This window comes from Lipomyces tetrasporus (genome assembly GCF_029532465.1).
Source record: "Lipomyces tetrasporus strain NRRL Y-64009 chromosome Unknown POJ06scaffold_8, whole genome shotgun sequence".
Classification (NCBI taxonomy): domain Eukaryota; kingdom Fungi; phylum Ascomycota; class Lipomycetes; order Lipomycetales; family Lipomycetaceae; genus Lipomyces; species Lipomyces tetrasporus.
In genome coordinates, this window is record NW_026611603.1 from 275885 (window position 1) to 300347 (window position 24463).

The 24463-nt window shown below is 46.0% G+C and overlaps 8 protein-coding genes across 8 annotated transcripts; 5 read left to right on the forward strand and 3 right to left on the reverse strand.

The window, feature by feature from the left end:
* Window positions 1-1830: 1830 nt before the first annotated feature.
* POJ06DRAFT_296440 (uncharacterized protein) lies at window positions 1831-3738 on the reverse strand (the record flags this gene model as incomplete). Its single annotated transcript, XM_056190548.1, is given in 7 exon segments — window positions 1831-2490; window positions 2548-2594; window positions 2614-3155; window positions 3182-3258; window positions 3291-3447; window positions 3484-3571; window positions 3639-3738. The coding sequence occupies 7 exon segments, from the start codon at window positions 3736-3738 to the stop codon at window positions 2284-2286; spliced, it is 1218 nt and encodes a 405-aa protein (XP_056042039.1). The 3' UTR covers window positions 1831-2283.
* A 782-nt stretch (window positions 3739-4520) lies between these two features.
* Window positions 4521-4922, forward strand: POJ06DRAFT_239481 (major facilitator superfamily; the record flags this gene model as incomplete). Its single annotated transcript, XM_056186041.1, has 2 exons — window positions 4521-4719; window positions 4813-4922. The coding sequence occupies 2 exons, from the start codon at window positions 4521-4523 to the stop codon at window positions 4920-4922; spliced, it is 309 nt and encodes a 102-aa protein (XP_056042040.1).
* Window positions 4923-5179: 257 nt separating this feature from the next.
* Window positions 5180-6506, reverse strand: POJ06DRAFT_296441 (uncharacterized protein; the record flags this gene model as incomplete). The annotated part of the gene is made up of 5 exons (XM_056190549.1): window positions 6476-6506; window positions 6011-6414; window positions 5873-5935; window positions 5709-5809; window positions 5180-5636 (listed from the first exon to the last, which is right to left on the reverse strand). The coding sequence occupies exons 2-5, from the start codon at window positions 6338-6340 to the stop codon at window positions 5180-5182; spliced, it is 951 nt and encodes a 316-aa protein (XP_056042041.1). The 5' UTR covers window positions 6341-6414; window positions 6476-6506.
* Window positions 6507-8325: 1819 nt separating this feature from the next.
* Window positions 8326-8773, forward strand: POJ06DRAFT_292209 (uncharacterized protein; the record flags this gene model as incomplete). Its single annotated transcript, XM_056190389.1, has 1 exon — window positions 8326-8773. One exon carries the CDS (start codon window positions 8326-8328, stop codon window positions 8755-8757), a length of 432 nt encoding a protein of 143 aa, XP_056042042.1. The 3' UTR covers window positions 8758-8773.
* A 775-nt stretch (window positions 8774-9548) lies between these two features.
* On the reverse strand, window positions 9549-10926 carry POJ06DRAFT_137410 (uncharacterized protein). Its single transcript, XM_056184479.1, has 2 exons — window positions 10355-10926; window positions 9549-10300 (listed from the first exon to the last, which is right to left on the reverse strand). The coding sequence occupies exons 1-2, from the start codon at window positions 10707-10709 to the stop codon at window positions 9600-9602; spliced, it is 1056 nt and encodes a 351-aa protein (XP_056042043.1). The 5' UTR covers window positions 10710-10926; the 3' UTR covers window positions 9549-9599.
* A 1803-nt stretch (window positions 10927-12729) lies between these two features.
* On the forward strand, window positions 12730-15560 carry POJ06DRAFT_212682 (OPT oligopeptide transporter protein-domain-containing protein). Its single transcript, XM_056185467.1, has 2 exons — window positions 12730-14709; window positions 14772-15560. The coding sequence occupies exons 1-2, from the start codon at window positions 12858-12860 to the stop codon at window positions 15272-15274; spliced, it is 2355 nt and encodes a 784-aa protein (XP_056042044.1). The 5' UTR covers window positions 12730-12857; the 3' UTR covers window positions 15275-15560.
* Window positions 15561-17119: 1559 nt separating this feature from the next.
* Window positions 17120-18672, forward strand: POJ06DRAFT_257453 (uncharacterized protein). Its single transcript, XM_056188144.1, has 2 exons — window positions 17120-17665; window positions 17720-18672. Exons 1-2 carry the CDS (start codon window positions 17174-17176, stop codon window positions 18395-18397), a joined length of 1170 nt encoding a protein of 389 aa, XP_056042045.1. The 5' UTR covers window positions 17120-17173; the 3' UTR covers window positions 18398-18672.
* Window positions 18673-21274: 2602 nt separating this feature from the next.
* On the forward strand, window positions 21275-23195 carry POJ06DRAFT_282574 (uncharacterized protein; the record flags this gene model as incomplete). Its single annotated transcript, XM_056190041.1, has 8 exons — window positions 21275-21331; window positions 21424-21659; window positions 21707-21801; window positions 21874-21891; window positions 22524-22657; window positions 22714-22814; window positions 22845-23034; window positions 23088-23195. 8 exons carry the CDS (start codon window positions 21275-21277, stop codon window positions 23193-23195), a joined length of 939 nt encoding a protein of 312 aa, XP_056042046.1.
* Between the last annotated feature and the right edge of the window lie 1268 nt (window positions 23196-24463).

Genomic DNA, 24463 nt, shown 5'->3' on the forward strand with positions numbered 1-24463 from the left:
TCTTGCTTATACTTATATTAATAGGGAACACTTTTGCTTTAAACTAAAATTTGCGAGACAGTTGGGAGGTACTACTTGGTCGGATACTTTGGCGCTTTAGTATGGCGGAGCCCAATCATTGGCCGTCAGGTACATGACGAAAAATAAGATTACGGTTAGGGTTATACCCAAACTATACCGTATTAGGAAGTCAGTGATACCCAAAACCACTCGCGCACCCACAACCGCGACTTCCTTTCCGTCGATTGACCTGACCGTCTCACCAACACGGGGATACTTTGCCGGCCATTGAAAATACCGAACCGCGGAGGTGAAGTTATTTTGACGAAAATTGAGGGTCAGTCTAGTCGGTCTTTGCGTCCTCCACCATAGCGAGTATGCGAGACGATGCAAGGTCCAGTTCCGGAAGCATATTTCTCGCATAAACATTTAAGGGAACGGTCATGGTTATATGCATGGAATCTCACTAGCATCGGTGTACCCCTCAGAAAGCCAGGCAAATCCGTGAAGAGCCTGGTCAGACAGCGAAAGAATCGCGGAAGTGTAAGTCTGGCGTTGCAGTCTTTGTGCAACGCTTCGATGAAATCAAGATGGAAGAAAAGAACTTTTTTTTTTGGCGCAAAAGGAGAAACTGGCGGAAACTGAGTCCAAGGCCAAGGCTATTCGGCGTCAAATGATGCTGAAGTCTGATGATGATGATGATGAGAAAAGATGGCGCCATACCCGGTAGGAAGGGTGGAGATTATCCAACAGTGATATGATCAGCACGACGACAATATCATTCACCAGAATACTTGCGGATGCATTGGCGTCGTTATGGCGTCGCATACCCAACAATCGAACGAACGACAATGCACAGCAATCCCAGAACGACACTTTTGATCGCGCAACAGATACCTCATACGGACAAAAACTTTCTCTGACACATCAGGCTCAGGAACGGATATCGGTCTGACTGATAAAGTTCAGGAACAGATGTCTGGCTTAAATTGAACGAGAGACTTGGCTTGTCTGCTCTGTAGTTTTGACGTCGCTCTGTCGCTTGCCTTTCATGTCTGCCTTAACACTACCAGTGGAGCAGTATGTGCGCTGCAGGAACGAGTCTGACACGTTACAAGTTGGTCAAACTTCTTGTGCAAAGCTTTTATAATACTTTCGGTGAGAGCAATAGGGGGCCTAACCTTCGACTCACGGCGCTGTGCATTCATTCATCTTTCTTAGCTTCCCAATGCCACAAATAAGAAACCAAGTACAACCCCCAAAAGCCACAGAACACGGACAAGCGCTGCAATAGCAGCCAAACCGCCGCAAGTCAGGAGTTTTCTTGTCCGGACCATCGTCCATCCCAGCGGATGCTCAAAATTGGGAGTATGGGCTCGAGCCCAACAGACTGGCTGTCAAGAGAAGTTTTGAATGTGACCGCTTATTAAGTAAGGTTCCTGCTGCTGGTGGATTAGAGCCCTTAGCTGTGCTTGGATTACGTGCCACGGATATAGCACTTTCGTTATCCTCAAAGATAGTAGTCGGCTGAGTCTGTTCATTATTCAGTGCAAGCCGCGTAAACATATTGCTTCTTGCGCTGCTGCGCTAAGAACTGTAGACTGTTGATTTTGCAACTGCAGAATGTATTGTGGTTCGCCGACTGATTGGCCCTGAATGTACCCTAAAATTCTGTCCTCGAGAAGCTGTCTAGCTTAAGACGATGCACAGCGCAACTCTTTCCAGCTACATTTTTAATAATATATACACAACCCATTGCAGCGATAAAGCACCATTTGGCAACTGTGCAAATGCCTCCGACATTTATGGGAAGGCTAAAGGCGATAACTGCGTCGAGGAGCGGGGGATCAGAACTGCCAACTTGCAGGCAAGCGCCATTCTTCTTTTCTCAACCTCGTCAGGACAAAACTGTTGGATTGCGCTCCTGAACACCAGCAGAATGACCAAGCTGAATATATGGAAAAGCACGCCGGGACTTGCATTTGCTCGCTTTCACGGGCGGGTTACTCGGACTACATCATGGCAGGGAGTCAGAACCACGTTTAGTCCCAATCAACCACAAGCCACAATTTGCTAACAATTGTATATAGCAATCCCTCGAAGCACATATCCTAATCCCGCAGGCCATGCATTTAAGTTCAAAACCGCTGTTTGTCAGTCGCCGCATGAAATCCGTTATCGGTAATGCCATATTCTTTGCTCAACGATCACAAAGACACACTATCAACGTTGATTATCGGTTCGTCTTTTCCCGGATTCAGGATTCCATTGGAACAGGGAAAGTCAGGGCGAAATAAACTCCTGATATCTTTCTTCTGCCGTTGTCTCCATGAATGTTCTGAGTAAATGCACATATAAACTGCCATCAAAGGAAAGACTACCGTCCGGAATATTGGCGGCTTCCAAGTCCTCATCTGGAACAAAATCACTCATTTTAAGGCCAATGGACTTTGGGAGACGGTTAGAAGACCATATGTTTTGAATCAGCTGCTAAATCAAAATATGAACACGTATGATCACCAGAAATTCACTAATAACGCTACTCACGTATCTGGTAGGCTGTCTCTTGTTGGCTCGCCACACTTCAATGAATGCTTTGGTCAAGTTTCCAACCCACTTGTGACCGCGGTATTATATGACCATAGTAGCTTTGCGAGCTATCCCTTTCCACACTTTCAGCCACACCCTGAGCCATTTCGTCCATTTCTACATCGACGTTTGTGTCATGCTCATACCGGGTATCAGGATTTCGAAACCGTGGTGATTCATCAAGACATACCAGTATACAGACCTTAACATGTTGCCCTTCGATCCACAGGTCCTTGTCCCGACAAAGGGCAGTATAGTGCTCACTGTATCCGACCTCAATAGCGATCATGACTTTAGCCTGGGCACCAGAACGCTTATACTTGATTGTGCCGTCTCCCTGCTTCTTGCTCTTGGCGTACCCGCCATATCTGCCCATGAGCGTAGTAGATCCAAAATTGACAATACTTTCAATTAAGCTGGCACCAGCTCCATGACTAGAGAGATATTCCTGAGCACCAGTCAAGATCATGGATCCGAGCTTAACAGCTGGACCTTCGTGGAGATCACGTGGTACAGTAACCACAGTCACTATCTCGGCAACAGTGTTGTACGCCAAATACGGATACCTATAATATGGGTTAGCTACCATCACGAAACAAAACGTAAATCGCAGCTTATCTTCTGATCCTCTGAAATGTTTCTCGCCGATCTTATCTTAGACCAGCAATCCTCCAATTTCAAATACTCAGAGTAAGATGAACATCTAGCCGCTGTTCCGGTGGATTATGCTCCAAGAGGCTAAGCGCCGTCTCGTAATCCGAAACCGCGTTCTTGTCTTTCTGCAGAGACATATCCGTCGTCAGCGTGACTAACGTCGTGCTCGATACATCAATTGCCGATCTAGTGAATTCCGGCGAACTCTCCGATTAAAACGTTCCCGCGGGTGCATGCGACCCTGGTCGCTGACGGGAGTTCCGCGTGGTTGTTGATACTCTCGAACGCGACAAAGATCGGCGAGAGTTCGTAGACGATCCAGCAATTACTGTGTCCGCCTTTCAGAGAATAACTGCAGTTAACATTTAAGTTGCGTAAACGCTAAGCATTTATACAGTGTGGGAGATCAATGTGGAATGAGGCTGTCGCGGTTTGGCTGCGGTCGAACAAGTGTGACGCAGCGGCAACAAGACCAAAATTGTTTAGCACCCGCATTAATATGGGTACGAATAAAAATGGCTTTCCCAAGGAATCTCCGACTTATCCTAAATGGCAAACTGGACTGAACTTGTCACAACGGGTCAACGGCGGAGCCATAGTCGTAGCGTATGCTTCTAGATGTGCCTGTAATGCAACAGGCAAATTTTGCAGTCTAAAATCTAGGGCTGTTGCCGTTTTGCCGATACTGCCGATATTGACGATATTATATAATATTAAATAGTTACGAATAAAATATACTATTTGTTGTTGAATAATGTACTATATACATTATACTAGGGTAATATAGGTGCACATAAGGAAAAACAATATCATGCAGAGACCAGAGAATAACTCGGCATCGCAAAGACAGATCTGACCATCGAAGCTTTGCTAATGGCATGAGGCTAAAGCCTTGAACAGACTTGTGAGAAGAGCACGAGATGGGCCTTTGAAGCCTATTGAACGTTAACTCTGAACTACACATGAGCCGCACCATTTTGCTCATGCTCCATCATTTCCACGGCTATCCCCGAGATCACGAGCGACTTCACCGGCTCCCTTTTCGACGTGGGATGGTACGGGAGCGCCTACCAGCCTACCAGTTCGGCGATCCAGCCCTTGAGCGACTAGATCTACACCTACGTCAGCACCAAGGCAAGTCCCTTCGCAGTCATCCATGCATGTTTCCTCGAGCTGATGAGCCGTCTGTTTAATGGTCGTTCCTGACCTTCTTCTTCATCTTCGAGGTGGGATCTGCGATCTGGGGGCGCGGCTCAGTCGGCTCAGTCGGCTCAGTCATGTTGATCGTGGGACGGGCCGTTGCGGGCCTGGGGGCTTCGGGCCTGATGAATTGTGGTTTGACCATGGTCGCTGCGTGGCTGCCGCCGCACCGACAGCCGCTGGTGATGCGCATCAATGTGTCTCTCGGCCAGATCGGCATCGCCTGCGGTCCTCTCCTCGGTGGAGCGTTCACCGAATACGCCTCGTGGTGCTGGTGTACGTGACCCTTCTTCTTCCTTTCTTCTTTTTTTTTGAGCGTAAAAAGCTCGCTTCTTCACTGACAAGTTGACTGACCACACCCACCCCCAGGCTTCTACGTCAACCTCGTCATCGGCGCCGTGGTCTCCATAATGCTCATCCCTCTCGATATTCCCGAGACAGTCCTAGCGTTACTGGCGATTCATTATGTCAGCTCGTGAGCAGCGGATTCGAAGGGCGATAAGAGAAACGAACCCAATGTTGGCGCGGTCGAGGTAACCCAACACGAAGAGGTGCCAGCAGCAAGGCTGTGGAAGTAATCGAAACCACATATCTCTATCGCGCACGTTATACTAGAAAGTATCATTAATCGGAATCACATCATTTCGGATCATTTGTGTGCTAGCAATTTGATTTAGCAAATTGATTTTAGGAACTTAGTCTCTAACAAATTATGTGAAAGTGCATCTGATATTCACTACTCCACCTCGTCCGTTTCCAACTCTGCAACCATTTCTCCATAGGGACCTCTCTTAATCACCCTGTAACTCCGCAAATCATCACCTTCAACCACCTGGGACTCATCAATTCCTCCGAACTGATACCCTCGATTAATATGGGTCCGGTAGGCATGGATTGTTGTATTGGCAGTTTTCACAGGTGTCGCGTGAGGAGACGCCTCGATAGAATCTCGAAGAATTTTGTCGATCCATTGGATGATCTTGGCCTTCTTAGTCACCCATAGATAGGTTTCTGAAACGAACAGTTTGCGCTTCTCGTCAAGATAGGCAAATCTGTACTCTTCTGAGTCGGTCACAAGCCCAAAGACAGAACAGTTCGTCTTTTTCGACTCCTTTCGACTGTCCTGAATAGCAGCAAGATAAATGATAAGTTGAGGAAGTGCAGATTGTGCCGTGCCTGATTTTTTAGCTTCCCTGAATGAAGTTAGTTTGAATGGAAGTTTCACCAAGGATCAGAATACGCACAGACCAATCAAGGCCGTCTACAAGGCAGTTTTTGAGTTCCCATATGCAAGACACCAATCCGCCCTCCCCTGGATAACTGAGTTATGCAACTCGCTTCTTACAGACAGTGTCACTTCTGGTAACTAGTTTAAACATCTCTCAGAGTCATGGTCGTTGAGTCGTTTGAGCCGATCACAAAACATCACATCAAGAATTGTAAGGCATGTTGTCTCAGAGTCGGTCAGCTGAAAGTACGGTGACGATTTGATCTCCGTGATACATGTATCTAAATATCAAATAGTTAGCCTCATCGGGAGAAAACACATTGGCCCGGGAGACATTACCGGCCATGCTGATAATTGGCCATCACCCGAATCATCATTTTCTCTAAGTTGCCACACATGTTTCTCGCTGTGCCGATCATAGATCACCTCCACGGCGTCCACAGCAGTCTTTATGGTATCAAAATCAGTGGCGCGAACGGAAATAACTAGTGTAGGCTGGCAGCATTCCTGAAGCCACTCAATCAACTCTTTGACAAATGTAAGTTTCTCGGCATTACTAGGATTTTCTTCCAAATATGTTCCAAACGAATCAAATACGGGCCTGAGACTTGCAGGATCGACTCGAAGGATCACACGCCCGTCCCGAGCGCGCTTTTGACCACCAGGCATTGTGGGTTATGGCTTGAGGCAGCGAGTCAACAAGATTCAAAGAGGTTAGAACGATAATGTCCTTATACAGGTATCAATAAAGCCGTTAGTAACCTTATTACTGAACAAAGACATCATGTGTGGGACGTAGATCACCTGTACTGCAATAACTAGTGCTGCCGGCGAGTCTTAAACGGGCGCCAAAATTTCCAATTTTCGAAACTACACAAAAATTTAATTTTGCCGCAAACGCTGCGGAATTTAAATTTGGGTTTGCCTGTCGATAACTAATTTTCATTTTGAGTTTCGCCGGTCAATTAGACCTCTAAGACAATGCGAGCATTAAGTCAGGCACCATCCTACAGAATCAAACGCGAACAGACGACGCTAACAACTATGCCGCATTATGGTGCCAAAATATGATTTCCGAAAACCGTTCAAAAACCTTTACCCCCATGAACATGAAAGTGCACTGAATGCCTCGTCCCTGACGCTTGCGAACACGTCAACGCGTAGTTATCGACACTCCAAATCCCAAAGAGACGTGTTATAGACTTAACAATATGGCCCATGCAATTTTCCCTGACATCCCACAAAATGTTGAATTATGGAGAGAGCGTCTATTTAATGCTACAGACGGGTTAACTTTAACTGCTGATCAGTAGGTTTGCACGACGAAATTGTGCATATGTTTTCACTAACTTAGCACTGTGTAATGTGTACTTTCCATTTGTTAGCAATGTTTATCGGCACTAAAAGACTGGACCAGTTAACCAAAACAATGTCAAATCCGAGTATTACGAGTGTCGATTCTTCGGAGAGGCATCTCACGATAAGAACGATCGTGAGCCGCGTCGCACGGAAGCGCTGGAGGCAAATCCCAATTTGTCAACCTGGCGCACAGCAAGGCGCAATTTCGGACAGTGTTCCTTTAAGCCTGTGTTGCGTGTTACGTGCGATATCGACGGGAGCCCTCTATTGTACCGATTTGAGCCAAAGGGTCAAAATCACAATCGTGATCTCGATCGCTCAGATCAGCATAAACGCAACGGGTACGTTCGAGAGCACCTCACCGCCGAGGCGCAAAGCTTTATCGTCCATCGAAAATTATCAAGTCAGCATCAGAGACACGGTCGCTCCTGGGAAGACAAGTACGAAAGACCATTGGAGGAAACTACGTTCGCAATCATGAAAGTGATCAATCTTCAGCAGAAGTTCTTGTCGGAGAAACGTGCTCCACACACTGGGTTGACAGCAGCAGAAGACATCACGGAAGCCCTAGATTTCTGTCGAGAGAGGACTTCCTGACAAGGAGAATAAATATCCAAGATCATGACGTAGAACTTGGAGGATTCGTATTTGCTGATAGGGAAAAAATATTGTGACGCTTCGCCAACGTGGTTGCCTGACGTTATTCGACTCTACCTATAGCACGAACGCCCACAATTACGCTCTGTTCACATTTATGGTCCGAGACGAGCACGGTATCTTTTTTTACAATGCGCTCACGCAATTCTGCAGTCCGAGAAATCTGATATGCTCTGCAAAGCATTACAAACGTTAAAAATTTGGTCATTGGATTGGCGTCCTGGATACATGTTAACTGACGATAGTGCTACTGAACAAAAGGCTGTTAAGATGGCTTTTCCTGACCTTGAGGCCGGGGAGGGAGTAGTCCAGCATCTGTTGTGCAAGGTGCACTGTATGCGTACGCTGAAGAGAAGACTGAACCGCAATGAAACCAAACAGAGTCAAAGGCATTTAATGACCGCCCTGATGTCAAAGACAACCAAAATCGATCAGGAAATATACTTAGCTATTCAAGCAGCTCGGACTGATAGTGACAAAGAATATATTAGGAAGGAATGGAAAGAGAGAAAGCATATGTGGGCTGCATATGCTCGCCAGCATTCGGCTGTATTACTCCAAATTGATACAACTAATTCCGTGAAAACTTTCACAGTGTCATTAAGTCCCACAACAGTGGTAAGTCGTTGAAAAAAAGTATGAATCCAGTTCATTCCGTATCTGCATACTATATAGGACTGGCGGCTCACTTGCGGGTACTTGAACAGCGTATTAAAGACGCTAAGCGAAGAAGTCCGCACAAAACATCTAAAGAAGTCGAGCAAATGCCGGAATTACGACTGTTTCCTTATCCGGTCCAGAAACTGATTATCCGCGAGCTGGAATCTACGCGAGACATGACCGAGGAGGAGCCAGAATACATTGACCCTAACAATGTCCGCTACGATTGCTTGTTCTATCGGAAGTACTTACTACCTTTCTTCTTGTCTGACATGACTTACGACATCCTGACCAGAGAACGATGGCAGGACTTCGCTTTCATGTTCGAGGACAGTGGATACGAAATTTACGAGGTCGAGGTCGCGAGTATCTGGAAGATGGTATCCGCCAAGAGATCGTGCCCCAGATAGACGAGCCCTAACATTCAAAGAGCTTCTTGAGAGGGTGAGGACACGCTATTATCAGCACGCATTGAATTCACAAAAGTTATGAGCCCTGTTGATTCTCGATGACAATGAATCAGTCAACAGAAATGGACACTATCTCAACAAGGTCAAGTTACTATGGTGACTTCGTAAAGTTGCATGGCGAGGGAAACTATCTATCATGGAAACAAGACATGCACATACATCTGCGAACTCTGTGTCTGGCTGAAGCACTTGCATTTGAGAAACCGATCTTCAAGGCAAATGAACCAGAAAAAAGACTTGATGTACGCCTCTCGCTGAAATCCTTTCAACTCCTTGACGAGTAGGCACTAGAGTAGGAATTGGAGCTATGAAGTTTTGTAAGTTTTGTTTAAGCGACTTAGTCCGCTCGATGTAATACTTTGTTGTATTATGTTACAAGACAAGGCAAGGCAAATAAGATTGTATTGTCACGGGACATAGCGGGTGTTTCAGGCGGTTTACCCGTCGGAGTATCGGTTCCTCCGCGAGGCATTCACAGGTTGCCTAGTTCGTCCGTCCTCCGTAGCATGTGCGCGTGGTTCTCTCGAAGAGTTGAGCATAAAAGGGTCCAAGTCTACTGTGCAAATGCGCTAGAGCTCATCGGTTCTCATGCTCCAAGCCTCGCACTCTTGATCACAATTGAGCCGGAATATCAGCGCAGTTTTGACAGTTACGGTACCGCGCTGATACTTTGCCACTGAGCCGATACACCTCTTTTAGATGCAAAATTGGCGTATTATTATAGTCTGAGCTTGGCTTGACCTTTTAGAGAGAAACCAGTTTTATATCAATTGTCCTGCCCGTTACGATTCACCCTCACCCCTTTTAAGCGCCGTTTCCCAAACCGCCAAAGTCTCGTCCCATATCGTCTTCCCAACCTCATCCGACCTATAGCCTGCCAAAATACCATCGCACTCATTTTGTACACTTTCACCATAGTTATCTAACCTGTACACGCCATTACATTTCCCATCCGAGACAGAGCTCTTCGCAATTGGCACCCCGTTTGGCAGGACAACACCTAGTTCCTCTGGATCATTTGGCTCCGCAGGTGGATACCTCGCACTCGTAGCCACAAACAAACACCACTCACCAGCCTCCTCGGCCGTCCTCCCGAACATATTCAACACAGGAATCACAGTCCATGTCGCCAGCGTCGCCGGCACCGCCCAGATCCCTTTGAACGTCCCCATGAATCTATTCAGTGCCCCCGTATCAACAAAACCGGGGTAAACATGGCAGAAAGTAATCATGGGATAAGACTTAGCGAGTTCTTCGAACGCGAGAGTTGTTTGGGTTGTTGCAGTGTTTACTGCTTTGATTGCGGTGTAGCCGTTGCGTAGTTCGAGGTTGTTGATGTCGATGGCGCGTTCTTTGCCCCCGGCAAGGACAGCGACAACGCGAGGATGGACTGACGCAGATAAGAGGGGGAGAAGGTCGTAGACTACGCGGAGACGAGCGTAGTAGCTGACGGAGGAGTAGGTGTCGATCCCTTCGGACGTTTCTGGTGCTGTTGTTAACGACAGAGACAAAATATATTGCAGTGGTTTGGATTTACCTTGTCTTCCTTGCAAGGACAAAAACCCGGAGGAGAGGAATATGAGATCCACTTTTTTCTCGTTTTGTCTGATTTCCCGGCAGACAGTATCCACGTTCCTGATCAAAGAGATTTCGGTTTCCATGAAGATGAAAGCGCCTTTGGCATTCATACTCTCGAGCTCCCGGAGTAGCGGAGCCGCGGACGATTTCGAACGACCGACAACGTAGACTTTCGGCGCGGTAGCGTATTTGGCGAGCTGTTTGAGGGTACCTTGACCGATACCGCTTGTTCCACCGACGAAGACGGCGACCATGCCTGGTGGTTTCGCTGTGAACCGGGAGTTGGAGATCCGGACATCTTTGATGTTAACCATATTGTTGCTGAATTCCGGTGGTTGGGGATGTCACAAAAATGCAGAAGGGAGTATAATAAATGAACGAAGCATGTGGATGGGATGAGTCATACAGCAGTCAGCAGTGCGTCACCGGACATAATATTGACCACTCGAGCCAGGCAAGCGAGCCGCATACGATCGAGGGGGTTGATTATTGGAGAAATAAGTGAGAAATCAATCGTCGAGTGGTAGGCAAATACTAAAAGGCGACGAATCCGAACTGAAACCCGTAATATTTCTATTGAATCAACGCGCTAGGATATTGAGAAAGACAGTATGGAGCCGCCATTGCTCTCCTTTCCTGGATCCGATACCCAATTCACATCTCTGGACTCCCAAAATAACATTGGTTGCCAATGTATCTTTCAGACTCCGTGGCACGATCGGTATTGCTATTTTGTCGCATTGCGTTCAATAATGATGCTATTTAGGAGGGAAAACCATACCCACAGTCACGGGAGGTGTAAGCTGTGACTAATACAACTGTTGTTTACTGCGATATTAGTGCGATCGCGTGGCTTTTTACCAATGCTCTAAAGCTCTAGCCCAATCCCATTGCCGCAACGACCATTCCAATGCGCAAGTCAGTGTTATTGGGCGTCGTCTATAGCAAGCCTTGGCGCAATCGATGCTAGCTATTAAATCGACGAAGTCGGAGAAACCTAAACGCGAACGGTTTCGCGGGAACACGATTACGATAAACTACTCCGATAAACTCGGACTTTCCGGAGAATTGGATTAGCACTCATTGGTACGGCTGATGAAGTCCACATCTACCCCCACTAGTTACCCAAACCTAAAATGATCATCTACTCTGGTTAGATTACGCGCTGTCCCTGCGGTGGTCCTCGCGCACAACAGGAGCAAAATTTTTTGTCTGCTCCCAGCTTCCATTAAATTTCCTTACTCTTGCGCTGGGCAGTTTAGAGTAGCCAAGACCTAACCCAAGAGTCCAAGACATTTCGATGGAGTCCAACATTGCTTAGCTTTTTGGCGTTGAGCATAGATCGATTACTTCTCAGAATCTCAACAAAATTTAGGTTACGTGTACGCCAAGGACTCAGTCGTGTGGCTCTGCTGCAAGATACCGCTGAGCTAAGGCCGACCTTGACTATCGCACAGACTACGTTCCCGTTCCCCTCCCGTCGCCTTATCACTCACGCTAGTTCGTTAACGTCTTACACACGTAGGTACCAGGAGATGACGAAAGTCCCATATTCTGATAGCAGATTATAAGTCTCTAGCATCTTCTGAACCTGGTACGTTTGCCAGTGTTGTGAAAATCGCTTGATAAGACGGGAGAAGCAAGATAATAACCTTAAGGTGCGCCCGAGCTCATAACGCTTATAGTTGCATGTTTCGAGTACAACCTTAATTCCAATGGTGGAATCTTTGTCGGAACTGACTGAGACATGAAATCTAAATCGCTTGATAACGCTACGGCCCCGCAGGCTGTGACTAGAGCAAGATTAGTGTCAAGAGCAATATGGATTCGGGCACGCCCTGGTTATCTAGCTAGTCGGAGAAATGGTCAAATTAGTAGACTAACCATCCGAGACGATTGAGAGCTCTTGAGACCTTGGACCGAGATAACGCGACCTACCTTATCGCTGCACCTTGGATTCACCCTACCATATGCTATCAAGCCGATCGAACTGACCTATCGTACCGCATGTAACTGAAATGTACAACTTCATCAAATTCTATATAGAGACACTCTTGTCCCTAGTTACAATTTTGCTGTCAGCCGTTTCGGGTTTAAGTATACCTCCAGTTAGCTCGCCTTCAACGAGACTTGGATTGGCAAAGGTATGTCATCCTACTTGACTGGAAAGTATTCATTCAGTTGTTCTTGTGGTATGCTAAATTGTGATTTACACCGCAGGCATCGCAAGTATGGACTTGCAATCTTCGGACAGCAACGAGAAGTCGATCTCGGCGAGCAATGAGAAGTCGATCTCAGTGATTGGCGTTGTGAAAGAGCCTATTATCGGGGTGACTGAGAAGGTCTCACCAGAAGAGAGAGACAGAATCTCTGAACAGATACGCGAGAGGCTTGGCACGTTCACCGTGGGGGAAAATGAAAATGACAGCAAGACGGACTATATTCTTTCTAAGGCGATCGAGATGTCTCAGGAGAAGGGCCTCGAAATTCTTAGAGCGGCGGCTGAATATCATACGGACGACTTAAATTTCCCCGAGCAGGCAATGAACCACATTCAGAATTTGATCGCGAATGCTGAGTCTGAGGGAGATTCGGAATCGTACGACGTTTCAGTGAGGGTCGAGGCAGTTCTAATAGACAGCTTTTCGCCATATCCAGAGGTCCGTGCAGTTTGCGACCCCTACGATGACGAAACTATTCCTGTCGAAACCATCCGGTCCTATTTCTTGGGATGTGCTTGGGTTATTATCGGTTGCTTCGTCAATTCATTTTTCGCCTGGCGTCAGCCAGGTTTACATCTCGATTCGACTGCAATCCAGCTTCTTCTGTATCCTTGCGGCAAAGCCATGCAACTCCTTCCAGACTGGGGATTGACTATTCGCGGGAAAAGAATTAGTATCAATCCCGGCCCATGGACTCATAAGGAGCAAATGTTTTGTACTCTGATGGTTAACGTTGCTGCGGGTTCCTCCAATTTCATGAATTATGTCGTTAGTCAGAAGCTACCCGTGTATTATAATCAACCGTGGGTCACAACAGGGTATATTATAATCGTCAATCTGTCAAGTACGATTATCGGATTCGGCTGGGCTGGTATATTGAGGCGATGGGTTATATATCCCACGAAGGCAATGTGGCCCACTATTCTTCCCACACTGGCGTTGAACCGGGCGTTGCTCGTCCCTGAGACGGAGACTCGAGCCAATGGCTGGTCCATATCGAAGTACAAATTTTTCTTCGTCTGTTTCGGAGGAATGTTTCTTTACTTCTTTTTCCCAGATTTTGTCTTCACAGCGTTGAGTGACTTCAACTGGATAACGTGGATTGCGCCGAAGAATCTTGTGTTGGCTATCATAACAGGTAGCTTTTTGGGTCTGGGTGTAAATCCCGTCCCGACTTTCGACTGGGCAGTTATAGATCACTTTAGTCCGTTGGTTATACCGGTATTTGCTACTTTGAACAACTACGTTGGAATGCTCTGCGGCGGAGTAGTAGTTGTCGCGCTTTACTGGACCAATTACAGATGGGGTGCCTATTTGCCAATTAATTCGAATCAACTTTGGACTAACTATGGCAAGCAATTCAATGTGAGTCGAGTGTTGACAAATGATCTCCTCGATGAAGAAAAGTATCAGACTTACTCTCCTCCTTACATGTCCTCAGGAAATCTTGTATATCTTGGCGGTTTTTTCATGATGTACACGATGTCCTTTACCTATATCCTGTTGACAGAATGGAAGGTCATTAAGGAAGCATTTGTTGGGTTCTACAAGAGTATTAAGAATAGGAAGGCGTCGACATATGCCCGATACAACGACCCGATGTCTAGAATGATGATCAAGTACAAGGAAGTGCCCGACTGGTGGTTTCTTGCTCTTTTTCTCGTCTCGTTTGTGTTGTTCATCGTTGGAATAACGCATTATCCTACCCACACACCCGTGTGGTCTATCATCGTGACCATGTTGATTTCCTTTGTTATGCTGATTCCAATCGCGATAATTTATTCTATTACAGGATTCAACTTGAGGATGAATAATTTGAGTAGTGTTATTGCTGGCTATATGCTCCCTGGAAACGGTAACGCGAATTTACTTTGCAGACTTATCGGGATCAACACGGACTCAAGGGCCGATAGTTTTGTGAGTGACCTCAAACTGGCCCATTATGCGAAGATCCCGCCGAGAGCGGCATTTAGAGGACAGATCCTGGGGACGATCATTCAATGCTTTCTCACCGTGGGAATTATTATATTCCAGATGAACACTATTCCGGGTTTCTGCACTGCGACTCAAGTCGACAAGTTTACATGCGCCGGTACACTATCTTTTACCTGCACTAGTACTAGGGTAATCTAGACACTGACTGTTACGATCTAGGTACAACAACTATTTATGCGGACAGCGTGCTCTTTGGTGTCATTGGGCCACAGAGGATGTTTAGCAAGTTGTATCCTCCGCTGAAGTATAGCTTCCTGATTGGGTTTTTGGTGGTTCCGCCATTTTGGTATCTACGCAAATTGTTCCCTAAGCAGCTCAAATACGTGCATCCTGTTCTACTTTGCAACGGTGCGGCCAGCTGGGGTAGCAGTTACAATTTGGCATACTTTACTCCTGGCGTCTATGCCTCTCTGGCATTCATGTGGTACATTCGCCGCAGGTATTTTGCTTGGTGGTCAAAATACAATTACATTTTGACTTCCGCATTCTCCACTGGCGTCGCACTAAGCGGTGTTGTGATATATTTCGCTTTCCAGTATAAGGCCGTCAAACTGAACTGGTGGGGCAATACTGTGAGTCATGCCGGTGTGGATGGTGCAAGAAAAGGAACTATTCTCTCTATTCCTCTGAACGGTTTTGGACTTGAACCTGGAACGTATTAGGTTAGGTTATTCTAAGGAGGAATTTTCGGGGTTTGTGAATAATTTTGTGTAATTACAGTATAAAGCACTACGAGAATAGTTTGGTTGTTCAGCTGGAAATAAAAATAACATTTTAGTCGAGGCTGGTAATACTATTATCGCGCTGTTGTGATGCCGAGGCAGGCCCACAAATTAAGAAATTTGCTTGAGCGTACACTGAAGACGTCCTTTTCACTTGGTCATTGCTTCATCGCATAGTGGAATCGTGAGTTAGGACGTAGGATGAAAATTACTCTACCGGCTGACAACAATGCTGGATCCATGTTCATCAAATAACTAACCACAGAAGTTATGTTATTGCGGGAGCAGCCGCGTGGAGATTACACGGTCTAACATGAAACCATCACAGTAAAGCGACTCAACCGATTTATATGCGCAGAGTATCTTTCCCTATGGTCCTACAGGAAAATTTCTGATCATGGGTCGCAATTCATGTCGCGCTTCTGGAAAAGTCCTCAATAGCCTGAAGATTTGGACGGGTCACTCAACCCGATTAGCGACGGTCAAACCGAGCGGGTGAATCAGATCCTCTAGCAATTCCTCCGTCTGTATACAAGTCGAGTGCAAGATGGCTGTTGTTCCCTGTTATCATTAGCGCAGGTCACATACCGCAATACGCACCTGGCCACAATCAACACAACGCCATTCTTTGCCAACCTCGGGTCTCACCCTACCTTTACCTTCGATGGCCCAGCAGGTACAGCATCAATTACAGACAAGACCGACCGTCTCGAAGTTCTTCAAGCACAACAAGAGGAAGTCCTCTCGACCATGACACTACCACTCAAAGATCAGATCATGCACATTATTACAACCAACATCACCCCGATAGGGAATTTGCAGTTGGCGATGAAGCTCCTCTATCACGACGTGATCTCCACACCACGAGCCCCGCTATGAAACTCGATGAACCGTTTCGTTGGCCCATTCCCGACTACAGAGCGGTATGGATAGCTCAAAGTGGACGGACGTTGGCACGCTGCGACTGACACGAGTTGGGGCCGCAGGCATTGGGTGGATTCCCGCAGTGGACCGCAATGTTTTCTCGCACCAGCAACTGGAATAGCCATTTAAAATGGTTTGACTAAGCCAAAACACGTTGGGACCCGTGTCAGCCGCAAATCTTGTCATCCAAAGTCCTTGACATCTTGGTTTTTGGCCTAGCAGCAACTAACCATTGTCAGATGTGACAGGTGATTTCATAAACGTTTTTCGACCCGGGATGGGCTTACGCGGCCACGAGCTTAGCCGGAGCTTATGGAATCATCAGCCGTATATCCTACGGAAGCGTTCGTTTCGCGCGCTTACTTAGTTCCGACTAAGTCTAGGATGTAAAACTCCGCGAACTGGAGCTGCTCCCCATAAAACGACAGATCAGGTGCTGCTCTGTGAGGGTTTGTTGCACTCTAAATCACGGGAACTGCACAACAGAAGCCTACGCAAATTCTAAGCGCTATTCATTTTTTTTTGGCGGAGATGCGGCTTTCGGGTACTTGGCGCAGATACTTGAACCTTGGATCCAGCTAGTAACTGTACATTTACAAAAGATTCACCTCCCCCTGCGTATATGATAATTGACAACTATGGTTACTCATCACTGATGCTTAATTGTCTCACTTAACTCATTATAAATTTATAATAGTATTGTCATTAGCTAGAGTCTATTCCGGATGACCATAGAAAGTATTGTATTAAGAGCCATCTTATGCTTGCTATATGGCTTTTATAAACAATGTGTTGTGCATTTATGTAAGGGGTAGGGCTGGCCAAATTTGGGTCGGTTCTTGCTGTCCCGCACCATAGTATCTGGATCGCTAACGAACGGCCGATCCCTCGATATTCAGCTAGTCAAGCTTATCAATGTCGTCAGCTTTCGGTGCCATCGATTCTGAAGAGAAGACTCTAATCGAGACTTTGACGACGCTTTTGCGACTGTCTAAAGGGTTGATTTCTATCTCTTTGGTATATGGTAATACTCGATCTGAGGTGCTTTCACTAGCATTGGCCTTGCTCGAGCATGGTTACAATCCCATCTCACTCTCTAATGATCTCTGGACTAATTTAACCGACGAGATTGGGAAAGTCGAACAGCTCTCCGAAATTTTGTCACCTGTTGGTGCACCGTTTCGTAGAGTTCTGGCTGTGAGTACCATCGTTCCAAAGCCGCCTCTAAATTGGGATGGTGCAGCCGGAAGATTCCGACAATCAAAGCTTCTCATGATGGTGTTGGAGAATTGGACTCGTCAAATTTTCTCTTATATGATGGTCCCTATGATGGCCAAGGGAAGAACTCCCACGCCTTCCGAAGAAGGTTCTACTGCTAGGAGGAGGCAGTGGAGTTTGAAGAGATTGGTTCGTATAATAGGTAATATTTTTTCGCAGTACAACCGGTTGATACTCTTTTAGCTAATCCGGCGCGATGGTTGGATTTCTCTCGTGGGAAAAATGATGGACGACAGCGCACCCCCGGAAGTTCAGCCTATTCGCCGTGGCTACACGGGTGTAACGCTTCAAGCTTCCCATATCGTCCCATTCAGTGCGAGTGGAAATTCAATTTTAAGGACAATGCTCTCTAAATATATGGGTCAAGATATGGAAGGCTTATTAACTGGCGAAAACATCAACGACGCGTCTAATGCGTTGTTATTAGATTCGGTGACTGATGAAGCTTTTGGTTTATTCAAGTTTAGTATAGAATGTCAAGATGGCCGGTACTTTTTCAGAAGGTTAGCTCCAACTCGTAAGCTGAATACATTTGTTCTTCGCCATCGTGATGGAGAAGAGATCAATTTTGGCCAAGCATCTGGAGAGGTGGCACTTCCAGCATCTCTCCTTTGCAATCTCCATTATACTATTGGTCGTGTTTTATGGACGAGTGGGGCAGCAGAAAATATTGCTAAGGCACGCGCAGATGAGGATGAGTTAAAAGATGGACATATGGACGGTGATTATTGGCATCGAGTGAGTGCTTCATATCTTCAGAGAGAGCTGAGAGCTTTGTCGGGACTAGATGAATTAGCTACAGATGGACAGGATGATAGCAGAGACCCTGATGCTGACAATCATCCTACTATCTGTACGTAGAATACTTACCCGGTATCAGATGTGGTTGGGATCGTGTAAGCGCAAGTAATGTACGTCCTGCAATATAGTTCCAGATGATCTTTTTACGGTAATCAACCAGATCAATGCGCCTTGTTCTAAAAGCAGAAGGAATTAATGTATCGCGCAAATTCCTCGAATTATTTGGATTATCTGCAGAATTGTGGCATGCAGTCAGGAAAGTCCGTTGGACTAATATTGTTGTCTTTGCAGACATTTGTGACAGGCTCGTCTGTTCCTTGTCCCCTCTCCTAGCCGTTTGGAAATGGTCAACCGTGATCGAGCAGCAGCCGCGGGTTGGTTCAATAAAATACGTCCATAAATAGCATATGTCTTCGTAGTTGAACTATAACCCTCCATGCAACCTGCAGTCGATGCATGATACAGTAGGACCCTGATCTGGGGTTCGTGCAGAGTATTTAGAAATCGGCTGTTATTATTAAGTAAATATATAAACATCTAAGAGATATTATAAAGAAGTAAAAAATTCTACATCAAAAATTGCCTGGTCCCTGACATCGAGCTACCGTGTTCCAAGAGAGCCTCTTCAGTGGCCATCTCGGCACCTGGAGTTCATTTTGCAAGTAGGTATAACTAATTGTTAGGGCCCGAAGGACAGCATCTGAAAGTTCCCTGCCTTGGGATTTCAGCTCGCGTAGGACCGCTACGGCCTCCCCAAGCGTGGTGGCTAGCTGCTGTTCCAATAGAGTCTCTTCAGTGCCCATCTCGGCAACTGAATGCTTCGTTTTGCGCCTTTTTCTTGTTTCATCGAATCATCATTCCCAGCTGAGCAGATGGGGGAAGGTGTCGACGAGCTTGGGAAGAATCCAGGGGCGATCCCTCCATTGATTTGTTCAAATGAATGGAATGTGACCTCCATTTCCATCCATTCCATCTTGCCTGCTGTTACGTAATCCATCCATCTAAGTAGGCGTGGAATGGATGGATGGACAGAATTCTAGGGTTCGGGTTTTAAGGCAGGGGGCCGGGCTGCGGCTGCATTTTAGCTTATTTCGGTACAGACGGTAAAGAAAACCCTTGCCCTGAAATTTTGGGGCGGTACAGGAGATGCCGTATCGTGGTACCGAACTCTTCTCTTCCAAAACTATGCCATTTTAGGTCTAGCCTACAAACTGCAAGGTATGGTGACTAAAGGTTAAAGGTTAGTCCCGACAATCGTAGTTAACCCTAACCCTGGCGGCCATAATTTTTGGGTGAGCTTGCGGACATGTCGCTTGCGACCATCCTGCCATTCAATTTCTGATATTTTCCTAACCCTGAAACCTTAAATTATTAGATGTGCGGCTGAGTATAATGCAGCAACCTCGTCTTCTTAGTATCATGCACAATTATATTAAATCCTGAATATAGAGCAGAGACAAACGAAGTGCAAACACGAAATCAATCAAAAGAATAAACGCAGTGCGAACACCAATAGCATAGAAACTACAACGTTAAATACTACATATCGGGCAGGCAGTCCCAGACGAACGATACAGCCATCACTCAGGAGCCGTCGCTGCTTACGTCAAGTTCGAAGCTCTCTGGAAGTCTGCGATGAGACTTATATTTCTTAGCTGCAAACGTTGCGGCCCTGCCATCAAGATCCTTTGTGTATGCATGGATTTAGCGCCAGGCTAAACGAGTGAAGTGACGAACGATTAACTGGGACCTCAGACAAGATACGGGGAACCCTTTCTCTCAACGCCGCGAAGGAATAGTCGCACTCCGCTCGTGTTTGCCTTTTGGCGTATCCCCAGACCCGCTCGATGAAGTTGCATTCGTAATAATTGAAAGCCTCTAGCTGCTTTATGGACGCGTCAACATTCCGGAATTTCGCTTTGAATCTGCGTATCGACCTTTCAGATCCGCCTGCCCGGGTTGTATATTTCAAAAACTTTCAGCTTCTGGACGAAAGCACACACGCTTCAACGCATTGTCGATTTCGGACTGAGATAGGCGGACTTCAACGACTTGGAGCTCTTCGGCATCTTGACTACCATGCGCCTCAGCATGGTGTTGAATGGGCTGACTGGCAGTATCAAATCTCTTCAAAGCATTCTTTCTTCCATTGATAGACGGCTGTATGGATTTCTTACTTGGACGAGCCATGGCGAAATTTAATGTCGATAGGTAGGGAGACTATTAAATGACGCGTTCTGGGTTGTTCACGAGTTGTGAAAGGCGCTTCCTGTAAACTAGCCCCGACGCGCGAGAAAGTGTTTTTAAACTACCTAAAACGGAAATATACTTATCCTAATTAGGAAAGTAGGGTAATGCACTTTAAAGTAGGGTAAACTTTCCGCAGCCATAAACTTCATTTTCCCATAGTTAAGGACAAATGTACCCTATTAGTTTGCTGAGGCACTACATTATCAAATTTCTAGTGAGAAACAAAAGAATGCCATGATCTGGATTAGTAAATGTAATTGACATTTTATTTTATTTTCTGCCTCATAACCGCAAGGGTGGTGATGCTACTACACGGTTGGCATGGGCGGGTACGATTGTCGGGACTAGCCTTTAGTCGGCATATTACCTGGCAACCCAATGACGCGCTCGCTTTAACCCTTGCCCTTATAGTTTACTTTTTTTTCCAGACCGCCGAGTTGTTCGCACGCGTTGTTCGTTGACTTCCTTACATTTCACCGAATCCCTACTTCAATCACGCCATTTTGTACTGTACAAGTAATAATGCTTGCTTCGTCTCGTTATAATTATACTCTTCTAATCTTGTGATCTAGGTGGAATAGACGATCGGAACCATGGGCCAAAGTGAAGTAACAGGGCAACTACTGTCGAAAGTGTGCGTCTTGCCGCTCTTGGATTCGTTGTGAGACTCTTCAGGGTTTTCAGCAAATGTTTGTCAGCTTTGATGGTAAACCTCTTAAGAGTTGCCAAAAATGTCGAGACAATGTGAGTTCGTCGGATGAGTTTGGTGGTCATACAAGCAACCATTTTCACTACTAACTTGGTTTTGCTAGCGAGCCGCGAAAAACAAAAGCGAGGAACTAGACTTTGACCTCGACGAATGCTACGAGACTCATGAGGACTTTGTTGAAGGCGTCTCTTCGTTTATGGAGCAACATGACAACCATAAGTTTGATGCTGCTGTTCAATCTCTGAGGATGAAGGTGACACTCACGTCGACCTTTCTAATCGAGAATGATATCTCCGTGGCGACTTGCGCACAAAGCGGGGACCAGGAATTGCAGAGGCGAGCTGCAATGATCAGGAATGACATGTTTGATTGCACAGATATTACTTTCATTTGCGACGGGGCAACGACAGACCCGACGGAGCAAGATTCAATTTGAGTTGCTCGCGCTCCATTGAACGAAAAACTGAGCGGAATCCTTTAAGCATTCAGCGGTACACAGATATGGGTGTTAATTTTCCACTTTCCACGATTACAACTTCATTTGATGTTGTGATACAAGTCTAACTGTCTTGTTTAGCCGCGAAAGAATTCTTTTGTTGAAAGAACAACTTTGTTCTCCCATTTAGACCGTAAATGCGTAGGCTCTAGTTTGCTAGACACGGCACAACCTTACGCTTGATGATCTCTTTTTGCTAGTATCTTGACAGTGAAGTTATTGAGCCGACGGGCTGGATCTCACTAACTGAGTGCGGAAGATTTCGGCTATTGCTACATGAGCCGCATCAGCCTCTAATTAGAGTTTAGGAGTACTTTTGACTCAGGTACACAACTCTTCGCACCATCATCATTAGGCGACGGCCTTGTACATGATGCTCAAGATTCCATGGCAGAGACTATCAGTCCACTGATGCCGTACGGGTTCATGAGGCCAAATGCGGGATATATGCACATCGTAGCATTTGATGTAGCTAGTTTATGGACGATCCCTACTTGATGAAGTATAGTGAATGATCGTAATTTCACTCATTCTGATATATTCATCAGAATGCGCAAATCTTTTCTTCATATAGATTAGCTACAGTGATAACGAACATTCAGTCGAGAGGGGCTCTGTGCTAGCATTGATTTGTATATAAATAGTCCACCTCAATCCCTCTTGGAATCGCAATAAGGTCTAACAACCTAACAGCGAACATTCCAACAACCCCTTTTCTCATCCATTACCAGCGCAACACATTGCATCATTCTTTGAATGCCATGGTGAGCTTCACATAAGCTTTTCGAAGGCTAATGAATCAGCAATCATAATTTACGAACACAATGGCCATATTGAAATGCCTGAGTTACACATGACAGCAGAGGTGCAAAACTACATCAAAGCACAGAAACGTTTTCCGCCCCGACAAATATATCAAAGTTAATGCAAATGGCCGACGATCCTCAGTTTGAGAAGACCGAATTGCATACAATCACAAGGCAACAAATCTATAACGTCTGGATTTCAATTACTAGAAAGGAGTGAGAAAGGGATGCGGCGAACGACTTTAGGTCCGCACAGCTCCTAATGGGAGAGCAAGACGGCTATCGACTGATTGAAGGACTCCAAGAAATTGGTGGTTTATTGGGATTTACTACGCCTTGTTTCAGCGACTCCGCGAAGTACAATCGTGAGAAGATGACAGAAGTCTTTATTGACTCCACGTTTGGAACAAATAAACACGGTTATGAACTCTACTGTGTTCTTTATCTCTGCCTCTTTCCTACCTTCTATTGGATACGCGTGGTATTCAGGAAGTGGGCAAAAGGGGATCTAGGTTCACCGAGTGGTTTGTTGCATTGCGAAATGCAGGATTACATCCAGATGTTGTTTACACCGACAAGGACTTTGCAGGTACTTAAACCTTAAGTAATGTTTCTTCTGGTAGCTGATTGAATTCTTTGTGTAATAGATGAAGCACAGGAGGGATTTATGGGTGGACGGGCGAGTGACTGGCTTCAAGTTCAATATATAGAGAACAAACTGAAGCTTACCGATCGCCATAGGGCATCGGGGTTGCCTTCTTATAGATCGACATAATGATAATCACACGGAGTCTTTCGCTAATGTCAATCTTGCATAAAGCGCTACGACTCGTGTGACGTCAATCTTATGCGATGTCGATCTTATATTACAAGAATCCCAGTCACACAACGTTAATCCTTGCCCATGGGGATATCACATTTATGCCTATTACACTTTGGTAGAAGCGACAGCCGCTAGTATAGCTTTTAGAAGTGCTTACAATCATCACCAATGTCTGTGGCACAGCCTGCGAGCAATAGATCAGCATATTGGGAGTAAAGCAAAAGCCAAGGGTTTTGATTCGATTGATACTGCTAAGAGTCCCATCTGAATTACAGCTCTGCCACAATATCTGCATTGCAGTCCAAGGAGGTAGCGTTTGTGTTGTTTGGCTGGTTTCCAACTTTCGGGACTTTCAGCTCGCCGGGGACGCCAGCTTGCTTTGAGCGGAATCGTGAACGGTGTTCAGCGTAATACCGGCGCTCAGAACCGTCACATTCGCTTTGTAAGTTTTGCGTCGTGGGAAGCGAGCACTGCCTTCGCCTCCCCGCCCAGCGACTCTCAAAGGATGAATAAAGTTGCACGCATATACAGTGGGCTCTCACCGACAATGAGAGACGCTATAGCGGAGTATTTACTTGAACGCGATGACGGGTTCAGTGGGCACGTAAACACTGTGAGAAACACATTTGCAGACGAACAGCCTCGGGTCCTCAGCCTGGGCGTTAAACCTGGAAAGGCACAAGATGACCGAAGCTATACAAACGAGTGAATTTGTAGTAAACGAAGTTGTCGGAGCGCTATGGAATGGCGTGAATGAGGTTAGTTTGCAGGACATGGGCCTGGAGGGTTTCATTGTGATGTAAGTTTTGAGGCCCAATGCTTCTATTTTCGGGTTCGCACTGTAATAATGTTTCTATTTTTGATCGCGCGTTTAATAATGTTTCTATTTTTGATGTCGCAGTTTTATGTTTCTATTCTTGGCTTCGCAGCCCGACGTCCATATAAACTGACGTGATAACCTCTTTGTTGTATTCGAATAAGTTAATAGATTCTAAAATATCTGATCTTTGGTCTCCCACCTCATAAGGTTGCTAGTACCGAA